Source organism: Leptinotarsa decemlineata, unplaced genomic scaffold (genome assembly GCF_025532065.1).
Source record: "Leptinotarsa decemlineata unplaced genomic scaffold, Ldec_3_MD MMD2_tig00000035_RagTag_RagTag, whole genome shotgun sequence".
NCBI classification, from domain to species: Eukaryota; Metazoa; Arthropoda; class Insecta; order Coleoptera; family Chrysomelidae; genus Leptinotarsa; species Leptinotarsa decemlineata.
Window position 1 is genome coordinate 7484346 of NW_027412540.1, and position 20043 is coordinate 7504388.

General features: G+C 35.5%; 1 protein-coding gene across 1 annotated transcript in view; it reads left to right on the top strand.

Moving 5' to 3' along the window:
• LOC111507319 (uncharacterized) overlaps positions 1-19263 on the top strand; it is a 67076-nt gene extending 47813 nt beyond the window's left edge. Inside the window, exons 2-5 of the mRNA XM_023162615.2 lie at positions 6856-6940; positions 10446-10699; positions 12334-12486; positions 18921-19263. Coding sequence (XP_023018383.2) covers positions 6856-6940; positions 10446-10699; positions 12334-12486; positions 18921-19109 — 681 coding nt within the window. The 3' untranslated portion in view covers positions 19110-19263. The remainder of the gene's footprint in view (positions 1-6855; positions 6941-10445; positions 10700-12333; positions 12487-18920) is intronic.
• The last annotated feature ends 780 nt before the right edge of the window (positions 19264-20043 follow it).

A 20043-nucleotide genomic window follows, 5' to 3' on the forward strand; every position in this document is an offset into this window, starting at 1 on the left:
TGACGGTGCTTCACTTGTTAATAATTCAGTTGAGGCTCATAATTGTAAACAATTAAAAAGGTGGTTAAAACGTCATGGGCATCCGCAAAAATGAAAAAATGTGAGCTGATTGAGAGATTATGTATCAGCATTTGTTTACTATCTAAAAACATATAAAAAAATACTATTTACAGTTTTATTCTTATTAATAATGTCAATTTATTTGTTGTAATTGAAAATATATTTCAGTTGACAAGAGTATTACTTATGGAACTAATAAATAAATCAAGCCATTAATATTTTGAGGCTGTACATATGACATTATTAATTAGACAAATATGTAAATACTGAATTGAATATGTTTAGTAATTTTTATTAGAGGAAAATATTTAATACAACATAATATATATGAAATTTATGAAACTTACAGTCAAAAATGCAATAAGGAATAATGTACGTATGTTGAAATTCCTGATAGCTTGAAGGATCAGGGTTTTGTTCAGTTGGACCACTTTCTCCAATGAAATGTAGTGAGCAAATATAAGTATCCTTGGTAACATCATCAATAGATTTAAAGCCTCGGTCACTCCTGCCACATTTTTTCACCCATAATTCACATTTCGCATATTTTGCACATGCTTTAATATGTAATTTGCTTGATGATTTGATTATTTTTTTCGATATTCAAGACAAGGCTTTTGAAAATTTATAAAATAGTATGTGTTGGTTTTGAATGATTTGTATCGTGTATCATTTTTACATTCTCCATAACAACACCGTTTTGTTGTTCCTTTTCGTTCAGATAACATAATTATAATGCAGTATACAATTTTTTTTCTGATTATCTTGACTTACTACTTTTTTTCACATTTTTTATAATTAATAAACTTCAATTCATATTATAATTTTTAAAGCATGAGTTGCGGGCTCTTTAACATGGTTGTTTACAAAAAACAGTACGAAAAAGATGGCTGATACTGACGCATGTGCACAAAAAATTGTGATGAAAACGCCTATGAGATATTTCGTTTTTTCATCAAGCCGGTGATCATTGTTTCGACGTATTAGTAATTTTCTGAAATATTTCTGATGAAATTGTTGAAACAAAAATACCTAGAGTTTCATCACCGGAAAGGTGTGATGAACTCGGAACTAGAAAACAGAAATGTCAAGAGAAAAATGACCATGAAATTAATGATTCCTGAAGTAGAAACTTTCTCGAATTGTGCTCAAGTTAATTACACAAACAATGTTTTGGTAAATTGAATGTGGAAAAATATAATGAGTTTGAACAATTAACTAATGAATAATTTTGTAACAGGTAATGAAGCGATCACTCAGTAGCATGTAATTGGACACCAGTTATATGACGAATAATTTTTTTAAGCCTGTTATATCAATGCAGTTTTCTCACGCCGGCTGATCTGTATAACTCTTTAATATTTGCATAATCAAACCAGGTCAAATCACTAGTTTTACTTGAAATACGATTACCTTGTAACAATTTATATGAGTTCCAAAAGTGAATTCGTTGACACTAGCCATTTGAATTATTTCAGCAGAGTTGATATAATATATCAGGTCAACAATATCAATATGAAATACATACAATATTTCAGGTTTCAGCTTGAGTGATTCATTTAATGTGGAGGTGTGTTGTGTGTTTATTGAATAACACAAACTACATAATTATGTTTTGATATATTATTTTCATAAGGCATAGGTATGGCACCTTAAGTGAGATTTTGATAAATATAAGACAGGTTCGCTCGAAAAAAAACACTGTTGATGCTGTAATTTCGGTTTTGGTATGTATTGAATACTCACTTCCTCAATAATGAATGTGATTGCAAAACATTTTTTGGAACAAAAGAAATCATAAAAAGTTGAAATAGCAATTCGAAGAAAACTTGTAATGAATGATGAATATTGCAAATTAGTTACTTTCGCTGAAATTTTAGAAATCAATCAACGATAGTGATTTGCGGATGTCTTCTGAAAATATTTTGGCTGGTTTCGAATTATAAATAATGTGAAAATTCCTTTATTTTTTATTGACAACACTGAAATTATTATCTTTTTGATGGTTTTTCTTCATATATGGAAAAAATATGTTTTAATGAAAATATGCTTCAAGTTATTCACATGTACGACCGGATAACTTCCTCGGATAACTTATATGGTTTGTCCATATCTCGCACCCTATTGAAAGGTTGTAGCTTTCAATACCATCCAAGCCATAATTGGTTAAAGGCTGGACTTGGTCGACCAATGGTTAGACACAGATCTTAGCTATCGGCCGTCTAATGGTTCCACTTTTGACTGCAACATTAAAGACTCTAATGGTCTGGTACTTGCCATGAAAACACTTTTTGCGGCTATTATCCTAGATATATCCTGGATATTATCCTCCTTCACTAAGATCAATGCGCCAACATTCAGTTCCTCGTTATTTTCTGTCTTCTATTTGTCTTCAATCTTTGTTTGTATCTGAGTAAGGAGCTCTAAGTGAAATTATTCTCAAAAAATATAATTTTTTGGCAAAAAGTTGAGAATGATTCCTTTTTTTGTATTTTTTATGAAAATTGATAGTTTCACGGAATTCTTGACGTGTAGCAATGAAATTGTTTTGATTATCCGATAATAATGACCGACGTAATATGCAACATTTTCAAGGCTACAAGAAATGTCTCAGTGGTAAGGTCAGTATATATTTCAAAATGTGCTGGTAACTAGACGAATGAAAATGCCAGGATAAGCTTCAATTGTGGGTATAAGCAATATTCGACAATAATCCAAATAAGGCTTGATGATTGACATTTTACTATCATTTATATAAATTCTACATTTCTTTGGCAAAACTTTGCGATTACGCAATTAAGGAAAACCGTATTCTTGAACCGATAATGGTACCAGAACATATTGATGCTTGTCGTATCGTATCTCCGAACCCCGACACAAATCAGAGGATGCGCCGGCATTACCAAACAAAAATGATTTCCCACTCGTACGGTCCGAAAATAGTGGGCTCTAAGCAAACGTGATGAGCCAAGAGCGACAACCTTCTGCTCTTTCCTGACCAAGATTTTTGCCTACTGCAGCAAACCGGTTTGACCGCACGATCTTCGCTTCATCAGGAGTAGAAAACTTACTTTGATGGTGATGGTGATAATTCTCATTCCCCACAATGGATTCAATATCTCTCGAAGCGTTGGCCAACAACAACAATGTATCATAAAAACCGTGAAAGGGTCGTAGGAGGTTATAAATCATTCTTGGGGTCGCGTTATGTCGATGAATATAGGCTGAGATCCGCATATGCTGGACGAGGCGACAGCAATTGCATTTGGGCTGCAGGCCCTGCACCTTTTGTCTGAAACCTATATACCAATCACGCAACTACGGAGGACTAAGGTGTTATAAACATCATCCTGGCAGTTGCTAGCCCATGCATCGACTTAATTTTGTGTTGCCGCAGGAATGATGTGATCTCTGAAGCTTTGTTGAACGGGTTTCAACTCGGTGACAGAGTATTGATAAACTCGTTCAGAGTCGAAAAATAAATTCTTCCGTGATCAAACTTACATAAATCCGAAAATTGAGATTTTGATATAAATTTTTTCCGTTTATATCCATTCTCTGGAAATAATGTTGAAATATAAAATCTCTCGTACACCATCTCAATCTATCATAATGCGTGTTATCCCATAATTTTGAAAATTTTAATTCTGACCAATTGTTTTAATTCAAAATAGAATACGACGGACAGCACGTAGCGCCTGAAATTCGCGCTATGCCGATAAGTCACAACGCGTTCGGTTCAAAAACCGATGAAAGGCGCGCGGGACACGGGACGCGGTTTGCCAGTGACGCGGTTTGCCAGTGACGCGGTTTGCCAGTGACGCGAAAAGCCTCGTTGGGAACAGTTGATTGCTGTTTTTGGCGGAAAAGCACTGCGTCGCATAAATTTCAAGTAAGTATTACTGCTATAGTTTTGTGTTTAAGTGTTTCTTTCAATAGTAAACAAAGATATTGTATTGTAATTCATCAACAATGAAAGTTTTTATTAATTTTATAAAGTTTTAATATAAAATACGTAATGTTGAGGATCCTGTGTCCCCTAGTAACGGACAAAAAGATGTCCCTTAACACCGGACAGTTTACAAGTTGTTTTTTCTACTAAGCATTTATATTCATTATTCTTGTTCCATTCTTATTCCAGTGTTGTGTAATTGGCCGCGGTGGTAGTGCGCCCGACTCACGATCGGAAGACCGTGGGTTTGATTCCTGCCTCTACCAAATATTTTTCTCGAGAGAATTTATCTGGTTGAAGCTGGGATGATTCTGCAACCGTGTTAGGAATCACACGTTAAAAGGTAAGACCTCGTTAGTCCTTAGCTCGCACAAGTTTCTCAACTTCTGAAAGTTGTCGTTCGTATGGGGGCGACAGCTGGTTAACGGGAAAACAGATTTTTTTTAAAACAGATTCTAATTATTATAAGTTGTTTCAGAGGATAGAAGAACGGAGATGAATCGAAATGCAAGAGACGAAAAAGAAAGGAAAATGGGACCAAAAGAGTTTACAAACTGCGATAGATAAAGTTTTGTCCAAAGAAATGAGTTTGAGGATGAAGTTTTACTAGGCTACAATATCCCAAAAAGCATTCTACATGATAAAACATCGGTATTGAACCGTAGAGAAGAAATGACGTTGTAACCAAAGCTCGCAAGTACGAACGAGTTTTAGTGGACCACGTAAAAGATTTATTCAATAGATGTCTGCCGCTGATGAAAAAGTAGTTTCTGCAGTTAGCTTTCGACATGGCTGAAGCAATGAAGATCCCTTATCGTTTCAACAAAGAGAAACAAGCTGTCTGGAAGCATTTTTATTATGATTTCATGCAGAGACATCCGGATATTTCATTGAGAGCACCAGAGTCGACAAGCATGATGCCAATAAACTGCAAGTCGATATATTTTATGAAAACATGAAAAGACTAATAACACAGTACAGATTTCCACCTTCCAACATTCATAACTGTGATAGAACCGGAGTCAGCTGCGTGCACAAACATCAAAAAGTTTTCGCTCCGAAGGCTGTCCGTCAAGTTGGAAAGCTCACTTCTGCTGAAAGGGGCAAAAATATAACAGTTTTGTTTCGTATGAGTGCTAACGGCCACTTCATACCACCATTTTTTGTTTTTCCTAGGCAAAGGATGAATGATCAGCTCATGATCAATGCTTCAGCCGAAAGCGTTGGCGTGGCTCAGCCAACCGGCTGGGTGAACTGTGATTTTTTCGTACAATGGTTGCAGATATTCGTTAAATACTCACACCCAACAAAAAAGAGCACTGTGCCGCTCCTACTGGATGGCCATTGCAGCCATAGACACTGGCGGTTATCAATTTTTGCCGAGAAAACTACGTTCATGTGGTGAGCTCACCATCATACACCACCCACAAGCTCCAACCGCTGGACATAATATTCATGAAGCCTTTCATAGATGCTTATAACCTACGGGACGACATGTGGATGAGAGCAAATCGCCGGATCTCGGATCACCGACTACGATATTGCTGATCTGGTCAAGGAAGCGTTTACTAATGTAGCTTGGCTGGATATTGCGGTGTCAGGGTTTAAATGCACATGAATTTACCCATTTGATAGGCATTTATTTTCTGACGTGGATTATTTGGCTGTAGACATGACCAATATTCCACTAGAAGAGCCAGGAACTTTCTTAAACGTACCAAGTTGTAGCGGGAAAGTTTCCGTGACGTTCTGCTATCCACAACTGTCCAACGATTTGGTCTCAGAAGAATCGACAGTCACTTCTAGATAATCTATCAATGAACCAATAATCAGCAGTCCCAAGCCGTCGACGAGCTTTGATCCAGATGTTGTTCAGATTATCCATAAATTGTCATCTTTGCCGGATGCTGCCGTAAAAAATCAAAGATTCGGAAGAGAAAAAGTGAAAGAAGCGAAATTATCACGTCATCACCCTACAAAATTGCTGTTGAAGAAAATGAGAATGAAAAACGCCTTAAGAAAAAAAAGAAAATAATGGGATCCAAGTTCAAAACAGCAATAGAAGAGAAGGAGAAACGAACCAAAGGTTTGAAGGCCAAAGGAAAAACTCGAAGAAACGAAGAAAAAGGAACCAATAACTCAAATATGTAACATGGCAAAAACTACTTGCGTAGTGTGCTTAGAGGACCACGACGAAGACTGGATAAAATGCTCTAGTTGCAAGAGTGGGCTTATGAAGCATGTGTCGACATTCCTGAATGTAAAGATGTGTATACATATATGCGACCGATGCACGGCGTTTCAATAGTGTCCGGCGAAGTTGTGTACGTCCGGTACTAGATGCCAGTGCCAAAATTTTAATTTTTTCGTACGAAAGCCCTATTGAAGTTCCTAAATATATTTGAGCAAAAGTTGTATTTTTGTTTATTGATTTTGACTTGACTAATATATAAATAAAGTTACATTTTTTGAAGTATCTTTTATTTTATTTTCTGAAAACCTTAGGCGTCGCCACTAGGGGACTTACCCCTACACATACACTCAAGTTAATTGCTCAACATTTCGACAAATATGGATTTGAATTGAATGGACTGATCCGTTCAATCCACTGAAATTAACAGAAACGGTGTTCATTATAGAAGTTCTCAAACTTTTGATTTTATCACGATACTTGTAGTCACATGATTTACATCTATAATCTGCGATAACAACTCCAATTCCATTATTTTGAAAATTCAATATTATATATCTGCTGCAAACTGCTAGCAAACTCTTCAAAATTGTTGAGAGACCAATTAAACTAAATTGAAATCAAAATAAATGTCAAAATATTTCTGTTACAGGTTGTGCTGATATCCTTCTTCTATTTCACGCAAGGAATTCAAGTTCATCACTCATCTCATGCAGTTGCCGGAACTAAAGATCATGGTGAGAATTATTGAATCACTGCAACAGTCAGTTGAATATTGTCATATGCAGAATTATCCTCCAGTATATTAGCATCAATTTAATCTTTGAATTAAGTTTTTGAATGCTGGTTTGGATTATGGTATCCCTTGGAGTTACACTCATCATTTTTCAAACAAAAATACATTCTGTTGAGATATATTACATGGGCTGAAAATTCTCAGGACTAACACATAGATGGCGCTAGTCTTATTGCATTCACCGCTTTTTCAGTTATTAAGGAGTCACTGTGCTAAGAGTGACACTCTTCGTGTTTCAACACTGCTTCTTGATAGGAAAAACGATTCAAGCGGAGCAATGGCTTGAAATGTGTTATGAATACTCTGCTCCATCAGTTGAACGTCGGTTTGCTGACTTCAAACGTGGTCGTAGAGAAACCTATGATGCAAAACACAGTGGCCGATGAGGCAGTAATACTAAAAAAACATTAAAAAATATCCACGAAATGAATGATCAAAAAGTGAAGTTGAGTGCGGTAGCTGACATAGTGAAGATATCGAAAGAAAGTGTTGGCTTCATATCGCATGAGCATTTGACTATGAGAAAGCCCTGTCCAAAGTGAGTGCCGCGCGAGCTCACTGTCGACCAAAATCAAGAACACCTTGATGATTCTGAGCAGTGTTGGCCATGTGTAAACATAAAAAACTGGAATTTTTGCGGTAATATGCGACAATGGATAAAACATGGATCCATCACTTCACGCCGGAATCAAAACGATCGTCATGTGAGTGAAGATCAACTGGTGAACTTCGTCAAAAGCGCCTGAAAACACAACAATCGGCTGGAAATGTTATAGCCTCGGTATTTCGAGATGTTCATGGTGTTATATTCATCAACTAGTAGTAGAATATCATCAACAGTGAATTTTATATAGCATTATTGGAACGTTTGAAGGCCGAAATTGCAAAGAAACAACCACATATTGCAAGGGAAACAATGTTGTTTATTCAATACAACGCACCGCCAGATTTGGCTCCCAGCGACTACTGGCAGACCTCAAAAAACAACTGAGACCTATTTTGAGGCCAAAGGTAAATCGTTTCATAAAAGTGGCATTGAAATGTTAGAGCGGCGCTGGAATGATTATGTGGCTCTTGATGGAAGTTACGATGATGAATAAAGCAAATAATGAATGAAAAAAGCGTTTTTTTCTTAGACCTGGGACTTTTCAGCCCATGTATTAAGCTTGTCGCCCACTTGTCCAGCACAGCGCTGTCCGTCGCCTGATGGCTACTTCCCAGGCACGTTTGGACAACTTGATGCTGACCGGCGACGCGCTCAATTGGCGAGTCCGGCACAGCACGCACCGTTATTTGCCGGACAGGATCGGAGAGCTGGAATCCTTTCCGTCGGCGGACGCTGTTAGCTGTGCCGTGCCGGGCTAGTGGGTGGTTGTCCATTCATTTTCATTGTTCGAATCCTATCCGTATTTTGACGGGCCGTGCTGTGCTGTGCCGCACAAGTGGGCGACAAGCTTAAAGCTTGTCGTCCACTTGTCCGGCGTAGCACAGCACGGCGCTGTACGTCGCCTGATATCGACGGGTTGTAGCATCGCCCACTTGTCCAGCTACAAGCAGCATACTGAAGGTGCTGTTTGTTCGATTTCAAAGAAGTTTCAGTTGACATCGAGCGGTGACAGAAACATGTCAATGTCCATTTATTTTCATTGTTCTAATCTTATCCGTATTTTGACGGGACGGGCCGTGCTGAGCTGTGCCGGACAAGTGGGCGACAAGCTTTATACGTCTTCTCGATCAGTTATTGCGGAAGTAATAAACTACTCATTTATTTCTATGTGATTGTAGATAACAACTCATTTCGTTGTGGCAGATTCACTTCACATATTAAAAATAAAGATGCGTTTCAACCTTTACAGTTGAATTTTGACATTGTTAAGGAATTATTCAAAGATTTGTTATGTGTTCTGAATAGATGATTATTTTGAGACGTACACGACGGTGAACAGCTGTTTCTGAGCGATGGTGTAAATTAATCAGTGAAATAATATTTTGTAATTTTCTGGTGATGATGAAAACTATAGAGAATTTGATAGTTTTCATTTGATGGAAATTATTAGAACAGGGTGTGTTCCTTCATGAAAGTGAAAAATGCATCGAAAAATTAAATGAAATAATAATTCATTGAATTGAAACTGCCAAGTAATTTTACGACTGCATAACAAAACAAAATGTTTTTGTTATTACTCACAAAACTGAAAATATTGATATTTTTTAAATGTTGCTAGCTTTCTAGATCTGTTTTTAAAGCTGCCAAGTATATCTTGGATGCACTGCCCATTTAACAGAGGTATGTCTAACAAATTTCTCAAAAGGCACACGAATCGTGAGAGGTGCTAAAGGATACAACTTTATAGATGAGAATGAAAATGATGCTATTAGAAATTAAAAAAAGGGAATTGTTCACATCGATAAATAATTTTAATATATTATTTATTTTTTCATAATTTAGAGGAAAAATTTGTTATGGACGTGCGGAATTTACCTACTTGCATTTCAGTTCTTGACGAGTTCATTTTTAATTTTGATAGCTAGCAAAAATGTTAGTGTTGCACACCAAATTCAATTATAAAAACATTTCAGAGGACTGTCGTTTTGTTTAGGGAAAAATTGTTCGAGCATTTTCATTATGCTACTGAACGCTTTTTCCTTATCTGAAATCCTGAGGAAAAATAGGAAATATGAAAGAATACAGCTTACTGAAGATGTGGTTTCGAAAACTTAACATTCGGTGATAAGGAAGGTCCGGTCCTGGTGTATTGGTATTTCAATTACAGTTTTTCGGAAAATATGAAAGATATATTTGTATTCGAATGATAGGAAAATCAAACAGTTTATCTTGAAATTTAATCCTTTCAGGAAAACTTTTTCAGTTGCTAGCAGTTGCTTTTTCAGTTGTTAGCTGCTAGCTAATCATTTTACAAAAAATATAGGAAACTTCCGAAAAAGCGAGAAACAATCGACTTCAATAAAGAGATAAATAGATCATGCACAGAAATTTCTTCCAGATAAAAATTTGAAGATAACACGGTTATGAACATTATGAAAATTATGAATGATTGGGGTACTATGTGTAAAGTCACGAAAGTGATTTTTGTGTAATTCAATGTTTATATGCTTGAAAGTAGTTGTTTTGGATGGATTTATTCTTCCAATTTCTATCTGAACGTGATTTCTCTGTAATATATTTTCATCTTTGTAAAAACTCAATTAACGGATTCAATTTGCTCGTGTTCTTCGAAAAATTTATTATTTTAATGATGAAGTATTTTCTGATAGTTTTCACAAAAGTCATCGATTTATTTATCTGCATACCCATTTCTTTCACTATACGGCAATGTCATTTTTCTCAGATTTATGTTGCATCTCACTATTAGTATAAATTATATGAAAAAATTTCAATGTTACCAATGGAATCCCTTAATTTTATTGAAATAATAATTTTCAAGGACACGGTGAACATTTAAGCGAGCACAAGCATGAAACATCTAGTGGCGGTAGCAGTAAGCACGATGTAGAGAAAAGAAAGAAAGGACAAAAAGGTAACGTGTTGCATAAAATAGAACATGAGGAGGGCGGCGGAAAAAAATCTCACCATAACTCAGAAGACTCGCACAGTTCTTCTAAGAAACATGGAGGTGGATCACAACATGGGCTCAAATTTGGAGAAGGCAGTGCAAAGAAAAAAGTCAATTTCAAAAAGGTGAGTAGAGTGCATAAGGTGGGGTTTTTCCTATATAAGGTAAATACCAATAGTTCAACTGTACCTATTTGTTAAAATACAGTTGAATGAAATTTATTTATTTTGCTACTTACTGCATGACTCTCTTCTGATATGATCATCTATAGATTTTAGATTTGGCTCGTGTGAAAAGTGTTTGAAATTCAAATGAAACTTTTTTGTATTCCGGGTTATTTCTCATATTCGGTTCTGAGCATGCGGAGCGTTCTGAAGGTGTATCGTCAAAAAATTTTAGAAAAATAGATTAAAGCATGATTGAAATCTTTATAGATCATATTTGTTCTCATCAAATTGAACGTAGGGAGAATAAAAATAAATCCAGAACTATTTTTCCATATTCCAGATGCTCCAGTTTTAGTTTTATGGATGAGTCATTGGGTACAATTCAGCAGGTTCTGTGTATGGAAGGTAGAGGGTCAACTCTTTTTGTGAAAAAAATTCGAGAATTGGTTCAATTTGGAATTGAATAGTAAAAATTACGGAAGTGGATTAAACTTCATATTTCATTTTTTTTTTAACGAAGGCACGTTTTTTTACAATGACACAAATTGATAAATTTCTCAAAATGTTATCATTATTTTCAATACACAGGAATGTCCTGTGTAGTATTTCCCATGCCAGGCAATGAGCACGTTAATAAAACATTGTCTAACGGAATAACTGAAAACAGGTCGGTCGGTAGCCAAGCGGTTCTGTGTGGGTGCTTTGTTCACTCACTCGAATTGACTGCCGTGTTTGTCGGTGGTTCAAGCACTAGTCTGAACGATCGATCTTCACTTGCTATCGTCCAACCCGTGTTAGGAATCACACGTTAAAAGGTAAGACCTCGTTAATCCTTAGCTCGCACAAGTTTCGACTTCTGAGGGTTGTCTTTCGTAGGGGTGCGACAGCTGGTTAACGGAAAACATATTTAAAAACATATTTAAAAAAAGTTGAATTGGTATACTTTTCATAAGAGAAACCTCTGTGCTTTTTCGTTAAATTTTATGAACATTTCCTAATAACCAGTTCATTGATTTTTCCTAGCTCATTTTCAACATTTCAAACTCAATAGTACTCACCCAATCATTTATTTCGAACTCTCAGGACCTTTCGATTGATATTTTATATTCGGCCATTTTTGTTTCCCTTTTTATTTTTCTATTTCGTGTTCTTGCAATTTTAAATTTCTTCTTGTTTACTATAGAGGGCGAACTTTTTTCACTGCCATAAATCACTGCGTGAATTCAATGCATTAGGAAAATGCGTCATTTTCTGAACGAGTTTATAATTCGCTCAGAAGATGACACAGTGTGTCAAAACAGCTGTTAGCATTTAATGTAAGTGTACTGAAAATCTGAAGTCTTATTTTCACCCTACCTATTCAATTATTTCGAAATTTTTTCGCAAAACTTAAATTCATTCATGGTTAGCATTAGATACAACGAAGCCACTTGAAACTTTGTCATCTAATTGAAATAATACATTTCTATCAATATTGCACATTCATTTTTCAATTTCGATTGCCTAGTGGGATCGGACATTAGGGTTTTCTTATAAAACTTAATTGTTCGCATTAGAAATAGCAATTTCATTTGATTCAATAATATTTTCAGGGGTTCAGTGAGCAGTATCATAAGGACGAATCAATAAACCACGACAGTTTCTACAGTAAAGCTGATAAGAATGGAGAATTTGAAATATTTGGACAGAAACATTCTAAATATAAGACTCAGGAATTCGAGAAGAAGAATCTTGGAAAACACAAGGTGACTGGAAAATAGACAAACATACTCCGTTATGAAAGTGTCTGTTAGTTTATTGATTTTTGTTGATCATTGTTGAAATGTGTTTTCCAGTATATAATATTTCCAATTTTTCAACAATCTTATATTCCTTATATTCCTGTGAATTTTGACCTTTTGAATAGGTGTATTCCATATTTGGGCGAGTTCCTAGTAAACATCGATTCTATTTGTGAAATATCGCTACACAATAGCTTCCTTAGGCATTCTCAACAACTGCATTTTTTCAACGTGTGCTTCATGTACTTACAATTCTGATCATGTGACCTTCTACTTATGTAATGACTAATCACTTCATCTGAGTTTAATTGAAACTAATTGAAACTTTTAAACATCAAAAAAATATTTCAAATCATCAAGTGGAACACTGAATTATAAAAAAAAAATATTTTTCTCTACTCAGTTTGTATTCCCAACATTCGTTATGGAATTGAATCAGATATCATTCGCAGGATTCCTACACAATTGACTAAATGGAAGAAGAATATTTAACTTTCATTCTCACTGATAGACATCGATGTTTCAGGAGGGCTTTTTCTTTCAGTTTGTGTCTGAAAGTTAGTTCTCTGAATGATTTTCACATTTATGTGTAGAGTTACTTATTGTGAAATTAATTGCTCCTTTCACTTCTTTGAAAGTTGCCCACATTTTTTTTGTATCAAGTAGTAGAAAGCCAAAAACTTTCTTTCCCAAAAAATTAATCACTCAAAATATAACCCTTTCAATTTAAGAAATTGAATTTTTTCTTTTTCTGAATATGTTTCCCAATCTGGAAATTGCTAGTTAGTTCATTTAAATTTTCAATCAGTCTCCACCTGAACTCAGGTGGAATAATAAGTCATTGAGATATTATTTGAATTGTCAATATATTGTACATGTTCATTTGATGAGTTGAAATAATTTTGAATCTCATTAGTTCGGACTTCAATTGTCTAATAATATATAAAATGATTTGAAATCCCTTAAAGAACCAATACAAATTAAAAATTAAAAGAATAGCATTGTGGACTTCCTTCTCCACTGTGAAAATGTTTGAAGGACTTACGCTGTTGAGGACTTTTAGGAAAGCTTCTTGTTCATTATTTCCATGACTCGGAGTTTCGTTTCTGTACATGGGAACCTCTTAAACGATAAGAGATAGACTTTCGGTTAAATTATGGCAAAGTTGCGTATTTTAGAGACCTGTTCAATGATGTAAAGAGATCGAATATAGCTCATCAAAATCAGTCCACATTTTGCTATTGGCACTTGATGTGGGCTCTCTGAATATATCCATGAATCTTTTATACAGGGTGTCATCTGACTTGGGCCACCCCCATCTTTGAATTTTTAAAAACGGAGTTTCGTTTCTGTACATGGGAACCTCTTAAACGATAAGAGATAGACTTTCGGTTAAATTATGGCAAAGTTGCGTATTTTAGAGACCTGTTCAATGATGTAAAGAGATCGAATATAGCTCATCAAAATCAGTCCACATTTTGCTATTGGCACTTGATGTGGGCTCTCTGAATATATCCATGAATCTTTTATACAGGGTGTCATCTGACTTGGGCCACCCCCATCTTTGAATTTTTAAAAACGGACCTGTATTTTCTGTTGTAGTTTTTGGATCGTAGACTTTCACTTCACACTGAGAAATTGAATTCAATTTTATATTTCGGGGAGTTTCGGTAATATTCGATTATACTTGTGTGAATTTTTCCCTTTTAAATTACGGCCCTGGAAATTTGTTGACTCAGTTGAATAAAAACATAATAGCAACTTTCACGTATCCCTAGGTATCGTAGAGTTTTTCGAGAGTTTTTTTCAATTTTTAGGTACCTATTTTTTCCATTTATCTGAGCGTTTTCTACAATGAACTTCGAATAAGAAAACCTTCAATTTTCATTATAATTATAGTGTTCGTTTCGGATGTTATTATTTCTACCATTTTCTGCTCATCAAAACACATCTAATATATTTTTGTTGTAGATATGTTTCAGATATTCATAAAAGGTTTTATTATTCGACGTTCATTGTAGAAAACCCTCAGAGCAATGGAAAAAATATGAATAGATACCTAAAAATAAAAAAAAAACTTTCAAAAAACTCTACGGTACATAGGGAGACGTGAAAGTTGCTATTGTGTTTTTATTCAACTCAGTCAACCAATTTCCAGGTCCGTAATTTAAAAGGGAATAATTCACACAATTATAATCGAATATTACCGAAAAATTCCGAAATATAAAATTTAATTCAATTTCTCAGTATGAAGTGAAGGTCTACGATCCAACAACTAAAACAAAAAATACAGGTCCGTATTTAAAAATTCAAAGATGGGGGTGGCTCAAGTCAGATGACATCCTGTATGAAAGATTCATGGATATATTTTGAGAGTCCACATCAAGTGCCAATAGCAGAATGTGGACAGATTTTCAATATGTCTGCGAATAAAGAAGATATAGGCAAAAAAAATATTTGGGATTTTTTTGTTTTTCCTGTATATCTCAAGAACCAAAAGAGCTATATTCGATTTCTTTACATCTTTGAATAGGTCTCTAAAATACGCAACTTTGCCATAATTTAACCGATAGTCTATCTCTTATTGTTAACGAAATCCCCATGTACAGAAACGAATTTGAATAGCCCTGTATATGTTGGCTATAATTGGTGGAAGTGGCGATCCATTAGCAGTCCCTCATCTTGTGTAAAGAATTTGTCCTTGAATAAAATAACAGTGTTGTACACAGCATTCTAGGATGCTGCAGCCACAAGTCCACAAAGAATTGCCATTCTTAGACGTATTTGTGAAGAGGTCCGACACTAAGTGGGAAACATCTGTATACCGAAAACCCACTCACACGGGACAGTATCTGAACCACGAATCCAACCACCATCAATCGACTAAAAGAGGAAACATGAAGACTCTATTAGACCGTGCTTTCGGGCTCTGTAATACGAAAGAAGGTCTCGAGGAAGAACTAGACATCATAAAATATTATCTTCAACGGAATGGCTACTCCAAACCGATGGTGGAATCGACTGTGGCTAAAAGACAGCAATAACCTCGCAAGGAAGAGACGCCGTCACAACCAGTGCTATCCTCCTACATCAGAGGATTATCGGAAAGGATAAGAAGAATTGGGTCCAAGTACAACATTAGAACCTGCTTCAGATCTGGAAACAGTATCCGTAGCATCCTCACGAAAACCAGGCCACCTAACGCGGACTTCGATTCCAAGAAATGAATTTACCGGATACCCTATGAGTGAGGAAAATCCTATATCGGTGAAACAAAGATGCCATTGAACGTTCGCAATGCCGAGCACAAGAATCACACACAGCGAGGGGAAACCAGCAAATGAGGATTAGCAGAGCATGTTTGGACCCATCAACATAACATCGAGTGGTCCCAAGCTGAGATTATACTCAGAGAGGAACACTGATTTAGGAGGAAATTCAAAGAAGCCGCATACAAGCTGTATAACAATGTATTCAACCAAGCTAGCGTAGAGACACGCAACATATGGAAACCCATAATCAAGCGAAAATGGGCCAACCCACGCCAAACGGCCATCTCCCGCTAAATCGGCGAAGCGGAAAGGAGATATTAGAAGTCCCACATAGCAATAGATATTCCAGGTATATTTCATGAATATACATTTAAGGATATTGTATTATGCTATGAATATGCCATGGATATATATATCTTCTGGAGAATATTCCCTGGAAGTGCTCCTGGCGAACCTTTGATATATTTTAAGAATATTCCTTGGGAATATTCTTGGAATATCTTATAATATTCTTAGAATATCTAAGGTATATTCCATTAAGAATATTCCAGGAATAGAACCCGAGGAATATTCATAAAATATTCAGGATATTCTTAGTTTATTGTAGGAATATACAATAGAGAAACACCATAGAATATTCTTTAAATATATTTTATGAATATTCTAGGAATATCTGGAATATTCCAAGAATGTGACGAGTAACCGCTATTAGGCATGTATATATTGCATTTTGATACAAGATTCACACAAGTAATAAAACACATATTATTCATAAACAAATATATTTTAAAAACAATATACACTGAAATATTTGACGTTTCAACCAATATTAAAAATAAAAAATCTAATTCAAAATATTTATTCACTGAATAAAATATTCCTGAATACTGTCATATTACAAATATTAGAAATGTATTCAAATTAGGATGTTCCTACTCTCAAACAAATGTATACTAAAAAATATACTAAAATAACAACTCTGTGAATTCATCAGCACTAATTAAAAAATAATAAATATATCATTTCATTGAAAAAGAAAAAGTGTATTACATCAAGAAATAGTAGACAAAAATAAACCCACAAATGAAGTTTTTAAAATGAGTAGTATGATGGGTTCTTCAATGAATTTCACTTACTTAAAGTTATTCAAACTTTGCTCACCAGAATAGTTTTCCTTATATTTGTCCAACAATGCATCAGCCAGTGTTTCAATAGTAATATCTGGAACAAAATGTACATTAACGTTCATTATCACTATTTGAAAGTGGCACAATAAAACTGGAATAAAAATCAAATAGATATTTTTCGCAAAGGTTACTCATGAACATTTACAACATTTTATGACTTGGAGAGCAACTTGCATTGTCTTGTTGAAAAGTAATCATTACGTTTTCATTTCCTTGGCGCACCTGCCTATACCAGGTACCACTCTGTTTCCTTTTGGGCAAATTGATACTATCTTGAAAACGAGTGATAAAAATTATGAAAACAAATGATACAAAAGAATGTGTCATTCAATTACTTTTCTCTATTGAAGATACACAGCTGAAATCACTCTAGTTCAAACATGTACTTAGTCAAACCAACAAATCCCACATGATTAATCACCATGACTTTACTATCGATACTATTGCATTTTACTTACTTTTCTTGAAGACTGAATAGATGCAACTCTCCTGTTTGAAGATCCAAAATCAAACTATTCGCTGTACTGCAAAGTGGACAACCCCAAATTATAAATGGCACACAACGTGACAGAATTATACTTTGATAATAACACCAACACATCATGCATTACACACGCGAACCTGCCACGTCAACCGCCATGTTGAATCAAATGTCGAATTTAACGCAAACGCAAATGTACCATGCATTAAGGGACAGTCGCTTTCACAGAGCTTATTCGACTGTCGCGCGCTACACTTCAAATGACCAATGAGAAACGTTTACTCCAATTATTCACTTCCCCATTTCTTTGTTTCCAGGATTTTTCGCTTTGTAATTAAATAATTTCAAATACAAAAAGACAAATAGGATGAGAATTAACCAATTTATTGATGCAATTGGTTCATTTATTGGCCCATTCAAATTTTTTTGTCGTTTCCAACAGTTGTTGTTGGAGCAATTCATCCAGAATCTTTGCGTTGAGTTCAAAAACTGGTTAACACTATCAGGGTTATATACATTAGGTTATGCTTTCGATTAAGATCTTCAAATATTTTTGTTTTTAATAATATTGAATTATTTGAATACGTTATTATAAGATAATTCAAAATTCCATTGTATAGAATATTCCAAAATATACCGTGGGGATATATTCTAAGAATATACCATATGGTATATTCGATCGACAATATTCTTAGAATATTCAAGGGAGAATAATCCATTTATAGACATTCTATGCACATTCTTTCGGGAATAATCCTGCCATATTCATTCAAGCATATTCTATGAATATTCAAAAGGCATGTATATATTCCAAGAATATTCTATGAATATTTGGAATATATACGTTCGTTTTATGATATACAGGGAATATTCCATGAATATCTAGTGCTGTGTGGGGTACTCGAATGACCCATAGTCATCTCTCGGAGGAATTAGTCCAGTCATCACCCAAAGACGATTATGGATACTAACAATCGAAATGTCGTGATGTAATTTGGTTTGGAATCTCTTAATTTTTATTTTTTTATTGTTCTATTTTTTTACTACTATTTTATTTCACTGTAATTTTATTTTAGGGTTTATTGCTTAATATAACTGTTACTTTCAGTTCTTCTCTTTAAATTTCAATATGTATTGGTCCATGAAATAATTTTCTTTCATGATATTTGAAAATTTCGATTAGGTTTTCCTAAATCCAAGTGAAGTTATCAGTAATAAACCAGAATAGAAGGTCACATGGTCAAACTTGTTAGTATATAAAGCACAGATCGAGTTGAATTTATTTGTTATGAAAACGCTTCATGAAGCTATTGTATGGCGAAACAGATGATGCGGTTTTGTGAACTATCTAGTGGAAATATCACAATAAGTTATAGATTATCATCAAGTAACGGCCAATTTCATCACAAATATATATTTCATAAGATTCATGATTCAAATACTTCCTTATATTTACAGAAATCTGGGGCCAACAACTCTCACGGTAGGTCCTCCAAAAAAGTTGGAGGGCACAACAAACAAGCCCATAAAGGTCACCAGGCACAGTCAGGGTCCAAATCTCATGCCAAGCATTCCAACAAATATGGAAGGAAGTCTTCAAACCATGGAGGAAAACAGTATCATTTCAGTACGACCCCTCATAAGTGAGATCGAAGGGATATAAAGATTATTATTTTTTAGTTTCTTAATTTTATTGTATGAAATTCTTGCGATGATGATATAAAATAAAGTTGTTTGAGTAGTAGAATAGCGTAAGCTAAACTCCGCCAAGATAAAAATAAAAAAGATGAAAATAAAAGTTTTTTTTTTCACCGTAGTGTGCGCTGGTCAGGCCCTATCCCCCGAAGCCCCGATACATTCGGGAGGGCGCGCCAGCATAATCAACCAATGGCCACTCCCCACACCGTGGGGTAAGTGATCATTGGGTCCGAGAATCATGTGCCCTGAGCAAACGCAGTGAGCCAAGAATGACAGCCTTCTGCACCTGTGCGGCTAAGATTTCTGCCTTAGTGCGGCAAGCCGGTATGATTTTCAGATTCAAGAGTAGAGAAGACATCATTCCACCAAGGACTCCAATAATCAGAACGACCATCTTGACAGAGTGATCTGGGTAGAGTCTGCGGAGTTCGAAGAGAAAATCTCGATATTTTATCCGTTTTTCCTCCTCTTTTTTGACGATATTCGTCTCGCCAGGAGCTGAAAACTCCACGACAAATATTGTTTTGGTCTGGTGGTCGAGAAGGACTACATCAGGCTTATTAGCTTGTATGAGCCTGAGGGTGGGGAACGAATAGTTCCAATAAATTCGGCACTTCTCGTTCCCCACAACGGATTCAATATCCCCCGGAACGTAGGGCAACACCGGTGTCTCGTCAATACCGTAAGAGTGCCGTAGATGGTAATATAGAACTCTTAGGGCCGCGTTATGTCGATGGATATAGGCTGAGACCGCATATACTGGACATGCTGATAGCAAGTGCATTAGGGTCTCGGGCGCCTCGCGGCAGGCCCTGCACCTTGTGTCAGGAACCTCTATACCCATCACGCGACTGCGGTAGACTAAGGTGTTGAAGACACCATC